At 43.9% G+C, this 7,431-nt stretch overlaps 1 protein-coding gene and 1 pseudogene across 1 annotated transcript; both read left to right on the top strand.

The window, feature by feature from the left end:
- The first annotated feature begins 2,790 nt into the window (after positions 1-2,790).
- Positions 2,791-4,101, top strand: rln3a (relaxin 3a). Its single transcript, XM_038989408.1, has 2 exons — positions 2,791-2,950; positions 3,836-4,101. The coding sequence occupies exons 1-2, from the start codon at positions 2,791-2,793 to the stop codon at positions 4,099-4,101; spliced, it is 426 nt and encodes a 141-aa protein (XP_038845336.1).
- Positions 4,102-6,702: 2,601 nt separating this feature from the next.
- Positions 6,703-7,431, top strand: part of LOC120043832 — a 32,918-nt pseudogene continuing 32,189 nt past the window's right edge.

Here is a 7,431-nt window from a genome sequence, read left to right as displayed (position 1 = left end):
ACAAACTGAACAAGTTCCACAGACATGTGACTAACAGAAATGGAATAATGTGTCCCTGAACAAAGGGGGTGTCAAAATCAAAAGTAACAGTCAGTATCTGGTGTGGCCACCAGCTGCATTAAGTACTGCAGTGCATCTCCTCCTCATGGACTGCACCAGATTTGCCAGTTCTTGCTGTGAGATGTTACCCCACTCTTCCACCAAGGCACCTGCAAGTTCCCGAACATTTCTGGGGGGAATGGTCCTAGCCCTCACCCTCCGATTCAACAGGTCCCAGACGTGCTCAATGGGATTGAGATCCGGGCTCTTCGCTGGCCATGGCAGAACACTGACATTCCTGTCTTGCAGGAAATCACGCACAGAACGATCAGTATGGCTGGTGGCATTGTCATGCTGGAGGGTCATGTCAGGATGAGCCTGTAGGAAGCTTACCACATGAGGGAGGTTGTCTTCCCTGTAACGCACAGCGTTGAGATTGCCTGCAAAGACAACAAGCTCAGTCTGATGATGCTGTGACACACCGCCCCAGACCATGACGGACCCTCCAAATCGATCCTGCTCCAGAGTACAGGCCTCGGTGTAATGCTCATTCCCTCGACGATGAACTCGAATATGACCATCACCCCTGATGAGACAAAACCACAACTCGTCAGTGAAGAGCACTTTTTGCCAGTCCTGTCTGGCCCAGCGACGGTGGGTTTGTGCCCATAGGCGACGTTGTTGCCGGTGATGTCTGGTGAGGGCCTGCCTTACAACAGGCCTACAAGCCCTCAGTCCATCCTCTCTCAGCCTATTAAGGACAGTCTGAGCACTGATGGAGGGATTGTGCGTTCCTGGTGTAACTCGGGCATTTGTTGTTGCCATCCTGTACCTGTCCCGCAGGTGTGATGTTCGGATGTACTGATCCTGTGCAGGTGTTGTTACACGTGATCTGCCACTGCGAGGACGAACAGCTATCCATCCTGTCTCCCTGTAGCGTTGTCTTACAGTACGGACATTGCAATTTATTTCCCTGGCCACATCTGCAGTCCTCATGCCTCCTTTCAGCATGCCTAAGTCACGTTATCTTTGAAAGACAGGGTCCTGAAAAAGGGACGTGTCTTTTTTTGCTGAGTTTACATACAAAAACACCCACAAACATACATACACACACATGTATACAGACGAAGTCTACATACTGGCCACAAACAATTTATTCAAAAAGCAACACATTCAGTCGCCATCAATGTCGCTCTCTTAACCTGCTCACCTGGTCACTCACCACCAGACAATGTGCAAATGAGTCTCCAACGTCCCCCTGAAATACCATGTTGTTCACATTGTTATCAACCTATTAATTACAAATTCACAAATCCATTGTCAATTCTGAAACGGGAGACCTTTAACTATGCAGTGACACAGATAGGGCCCCAGCCTTTGTTTGACTCAGATGATGACTTCCATGTTATCTGCCTTTGAAAATGTCACCCGCTTTGCCTCATTCCGTCGCACGCACCCCCTACTCCTTGCTGTGTGAACCCCCCACCTGTGACTTCATCACTCTTTTTTCAGAGAGAGATGGAGAAATATGAGGGGAGAAGCAAGTCATGGGAGAATAATCAGAGCAGCTGGGGTTACACAGAGTCAGCACTGAAAAGGTGTGAAGTCGTATAGGGGAAGAGTTGAAGTTTTACTTGAAAGTAAGTTCTATATAATAATAAAAATATGTATTTTATTTAGCGCTTATCATTACAAGTAGAATCTCAGTCGCTTTGAAAACAAAATTTAACCAGAAACTATTTAACAAAACAAATGTAGGGATCTGTCAGTATTTTGGCGATGGTCACCTTTAGATGATAGGCAGTTCATAAAGGTAGTATCTTGAGAGGAGGGAGCATAGATGTAGAGACATCTGACAGACAGGCCATGGAGCTCCTCGTCGTCGTCCACAATCATAGCTCCTCCTCCGTCGATAGGCTGGATCTTCCACTACTGAAATGTAGCACATATGTAGTATACTGTATTTACTAAACTTGGGATTTGTGTTTGAGAAAACATGTTCTTGATACCGACATTTTGACACAGTGGCATCACACTTCTGAACTGTGTCATCATACCCAACATTCCTACTGTACCCCTGTAGAAGATTTGATCAAGTTTAAATATGTATTTTTAAGGTGTTTTGACACTTTATTCAGATAGTGAGGAAATAGACAAGAGGGAGAAACAGTGGGAAGGGTGGACACAGGGATTGAACCCTGGTCTCCAGATGGGATTTGTAAGTAACATGTGTTAGGGAGTGTTACCACTACACCATGGCTCTGCACATTAACACTTGCTTTGCATGAGCAGAAATGTCTGGTGATCAAGTGAGTTTGAGGTGGGTGATGACCACAAAAAAGGTGCAGGTGAGGATTCAAATGAAACGTGGGTTTGACATCCAGAAAATGTGTTTTTCCTGTAATCAGATTAAAAACTACTCTGACATCATCGTCGCATTTGAGCAGTATTGGCTAATTATGCCACCTTTGGTCAGTGCTTTGTCTCCATAAAGGTCTCTGGGTCTATCTCTCTCTCCTATCTATGACTGTCCTGGTTGGGAGGGTGTGCGTGTGCAAGTTCCATGTCTACCTCGTATGGCTGAGGACCCCTTTATAAACCCATACCAGGTCACTGGGGAAGTCACACAACACTCGCCACCACAGAGAGACAAAGAAAAACACCTGCTCCAAACAGCCCAGTCTACCATTGAAGAATCTATTCTCTCTCCTCCTTTTTTTGCTCACTCGTTCTTTCACCTCCTGTGACATGATGTGGAAACCACTGGTATTAGCTGTGTGTCTGTTAGTGGCTGGGGTGCAGGGGATGGAGCGCCCCACGTATGGAGTGAAGCTATGTGGCCGGGAGTTCATCCGGGCGGTCATCTTCACCTGTGGAGGATCTCGCTGGAGACGGTCACTCGGGAGTGCAGGTGAGGCATCAGTGATTTATGATTTGTTGAGTAAAGGGAAAGGACTATGTTGGCTTTTTTTGTATCCCTGGCTTTGTCCATTGGAATGTATTATATCCGCACAGTCGATTACGTCCACCCAGTCGATTAAATTTTTTTCATTTAAATGTATTGTGCATTGGTCCAAACACATCAAGACAGCAGTGAAGAGGGCACGACAAAGCCTATTCCCTCTCAGGAGACTGAAAATGTTTGACATGGGTCCTCAGATCCTCAAAAAGTGCTACAGCTGCCCCATCGAGAGCATCCTACTGGTTGCATCACTGCCTGGTATGGCAACTGCTCGGCCTCCGACCGCAAGGCACTACAGAGGGTAGTGTGTACGGCCCAGTACATCACTGGGGTCAAACTTCCTGCCATCCGGGACCTCTATACCAGGCGGTGTCAGAGGAAGGCTAAAAAATTTGTCAAAGACTCCAGCCACCCTAGTCATAGACTGTTCTCTCTGCTACCGAGTGTCAGTCGGTACCGGAGCACCAAGTCTAGGTCCAAACAGCTTCTAAACAGCTTCTACCCCCAAGCCATAAGCCTCCTGAACAGCTAATCAAAGGACTACCCAGACTATTTGCATTGCCACCCCCTTTTACGCTACTGCTACTCACATTGACTCTGTACCGGTACCCCCTGTATATAGCCTCGCTAGGGTTATTTTACTGCTGCTCTTTAATTATTTGTAACTTTTATTACATTGTATTACTTATCTATTTTTTCTTGTATTTGGCACATGTTACAAATAACATTTGATTTGAAATAGAAACACAGTAATCTTTGACTTTTGAATGTATAAATTGAGCAGCACAGAGTCAATATCATATTTCAACACTCCTACTATAAACTGCATTTCAGGAGACTTCCCTCAGGACCCTTTCAGCTCCCATGACGAGGACTCATCTGAAGGCTGGAACTCAGACTCCCAGGTCCCAGAGGGTCCCTTCCAGCATGTCCAGGAGGGTGGGGTGTTCATCCGCAGGCCAGCCCGCTCCCTCATCTCAGAGGAGATACTGGAGGCTCTCCGTATGTCAGACCGTAAGGGCCGTGATGTGGTGGTGGGCCTGTCCAACGCCTGCTGCAAGTGGGGCTGCAGCAAGGGAGACATCAGCTCCCTTTGCTGAGAATCCACCCCATTCTCTCCCCTCCCATGCACACACATAGCCATACACATACCTGGTATTTTCTCATATCTCTCTCTCTCTCGGTTTTTCTAACTGCTCTCCCCAGTGTTTCCGAGTTAAAGTATCATGTTAACTGTGCAGGGAGAATATAACCTTATTCTCCATATAGACCCAGTCGGTATTAGATTGAACGCCATGACCCTACCTGCCTGTAAAACAACCTGTGTTTACCTAGGTTTCCCCATTGGCTCACAGCAAAAACGTTATATTTTTCAAACGCAATTTTCTTATTGTCTGCTTGTTTTAGTCAATTACAAAACTCCATTTAAGAAAGTACAACATGTCTAAAGATTACTTTTCAACAGTGCCTGCTCCTAGCGTTCTCACTAATTAGAAAAACGTAATATTGCCCTTTTTCATGACAATGCTAGCAGCAACTTGAGTGAGAGCTAGCTACTGACCGGAACATTAAGCTAGCCAAGACCAACAACACAAACAATCTGACTATCCAGCTAGTGGAATTACAAACGGACAGTATGAGCTAAACAAGTTAAATGTGTTAACCGTGATGAAATGTTTTCCACACACACATAGCTACGTGTAGCCTACTTGGACACCGCGTCCCCACATTTCCCACACCGAATAGCCTGAAGCCACAGGGCTCTTCTCGCAGACTCTATTTCCCAACGTGGGACCATTGCGAACCACCGGTCGGAATTTCTGACCTGGCTACTTACTACATGTACATTGAACAACACAGGAGTATTTCGGCATATTTAGTTATTTCGGTATAACAAAAAAATCTGCGGGTTTCCCCCAATTTATGGGCGTGGTCTACGGGAATTCCTTATTATTACGTCATTACCGACTAGGACTGAATACCGATATCTTCCTGTCTCTATACATGTGGAATTTGGCTAGCTGTGATGAAATGTGGATTCCAGACCTTTTTCTCCATTGTTGTTTTTGGATCCTTCGTACTTTTTGTCCACTCACTGTCGTCATTCACATGGCCCTTATTTTTTATTTTTTTAAATCTGTCAAATCTGTTTTATTTTGGATTATGAACCTGTTATAAAGGTTTTAATAAAGATTTGATTTGCTTAACATTCTGACTTTTGGTATGTTTTGTGAGGATCTGTTTATTGCACTATAACCCAATACTATATCACATGTAATATAATATTAGCAACTGTTGGCCTGGGCGCCTGGGTGTCTGTGTGTGTGTGCTGGAAGTGGCATTTTGCCCCAGATAGTGTGCTGAGAAGCTGTGGTTGACCTTGAGTGAGAACAGTATGCTTTCTATGCAGGTGCAAATAGCTCAAACTATGTTACAGAACTGTCTGGCCCCAGTCTCTAGGGTGTGGGAGCGTAATCTACACAGCAACAGCGCCGGACACCAAGGAGCGCCAAGAGGCTGGGACCTGCCTGAGCGCCGGCGATAGGCTGAGCAAGTTTAAACCACGCTCAGCCTCTACTGTGATAGGCCAACAGACGGGTTGGAACTACTCTATCACAGTATAAGAACAGCTGTTTACTTACATCCTGCCAGTTCTCTGTTCTGCCCTGCGAGGTGATACAGAGAACCCGTATATATGAAAATTGCATTTACCATTTATCGCTTGAGTTTAATAAAAAATACTTAAAGTATATTCGGTGACTCTGAATCACATTTTGTCCTGATACCAGATTTGAATTGACGCAAATCCCTAATAGTTTTCCCACCAGCCACAGATACGGTCAATGCCAGAATCATGACATAGGAAAACATAGGGCCATAGGACATAATGGAGTTGGCCTATGACATGTGTAAAGCAACTTTTAATTCTACTGCACAAAAATATTGCGTTTTGAATAAAATGACTCATTCAAATGGAGCACAATCGCACTGGAATAAAACACACTTGACCCCTCAAAAGAGCCCCTAAGGGAACTGAACAAAACGGATACAATCTGGAAGTGGCAGTGGCCTACATCAATTACAGCATCATTTAATCTGTTGTTATTCTTCTACTATTTATTATGTTACCAATACTATGTACATGTTAAAAGTATATTCTGATTACAATTATTATATCTCATCTTTTCACTAAATGCAATCTATTAGCTTCCAAAATGTAAGTAGGTATAAGGTATATCTAGCTGTCTGATAACACCTTCTGATTGAATGGCTCCGCCTGCACTTTGAAAAACCCACAGTGCATTAAGTGAATGTTGGAAAAAGATCTTGGTTGCCTTCTAGACATAGAAATGTGAATGCAAAACGGATTCGGGCCACAAAATAGGTGAAGTGAACTGGCAAAAGAATTGAGTCCTCATTCAAAGGAAAGGGCAGTGTGAATACAAAGAGAACTGAGATACTTAGCTTCTTTTTTTTTTTACCACAGAGTTCACTTTAAAGAGGACTGAAATCAGTTATTTTAAAGAGGACTGACTATATGTGAAAACACCATTATTATGTAGGGTTAAATTTGATGCAATACAGAATCGCTGCCAACGGCAATTTCCGTAAAACAAAGTAGGCGGGTCATAGACAGATCACAGAGCTTTTAGAGATGTGTCCACTCCCTTCGGGGCTCATTACACTCCGCTTTGCGGATCATAGACAAGTTGGGTGTGTGAGAAATAGTTAGGTCTACACACACATCCAATCTAGTTTCTGCCATATTGCTTTCACCTATTCAGTCTGATCATTTCGGGAAAGGGAGTGAGCGAGGATGCAAGGGAGGAAGCATCGCTTAGAATGAAATACAGCCAGTGTGCAGCGAAAAGCACCCAAACTTCTGCGCACGTAAACATCGCAAACATTCATTCAATGTACAATAGAATGCCGGCGAAAGATGGAAGTTCCGTTATTTTGATGTCTTTCTTGACGACGAGGTAATAGCTCTTATTTTTCGAACCACTTATTTTTCAACATAACTTACAGTTTGCCGAAATCATATTGATCATTAGGCCTACCAGTATAACGTTTTTAGACTTGAAATAATACAAGACTTTGAATGTTCACTCTCATCTCTATACTTATGGCTATGGTAAGCTAATTTGCATCATAACATGACAACAATGGTTAATAGAAACCAGAGGCGTTTGTCATCATGTGCTTTTGGCTTAAAAACATGTATGTCGGCTACACAATACACAGAGTGGCAGATATGTCAGTGGCGAAGACAGTGACAGATATGTAACCAATGATGTATATAAACCCTGGATTGCTGATTGTTATGTATTGGCCACTGAGTGAAGCCACTCAATGGTAGGAACATCAATCTATAGGAATGAATGAAATTCTACAGTATTTCCATTAAATGTTTCAACCACGAAATTACA

Source organism: Salvelinus namaycush, chromosome 3, assembly GCF_016432855.1.
Source record: "Salvelinus namaycush isolate Seneca chromosome 3, SaNama_1.0, whole genome shotgun sequence".
In the NCBI taxonomy this organism is placed as follows: domain Eukaryota; kingdom Metazoa; phylum Chordata; class Actinopteri; order Salmoniformes; family Salmonidae; genus Salvelinus; species Salvelinus namaycush.
Note: the sequence above shows the minus strand (reverse complement) of the source record. Positions and strands in the feature narration are given on the sequence as shown.

Coding starts and splice junctions, on each gene's coding strand:
- rln3a (XM_038989408.1), top strand. CDS start 2,791: ATGTGGAAACCACTGGTATTAGCTGTGTGTCTGTTAGTGGCTGGGGTG. Junction 2,951..3,835: donor ACGGTCACTCGGGAGTGCAG/GTGAGGCATCAG, acceptor ACTGCATTTCAG/GAGACTTCCCTCAGGACCCT.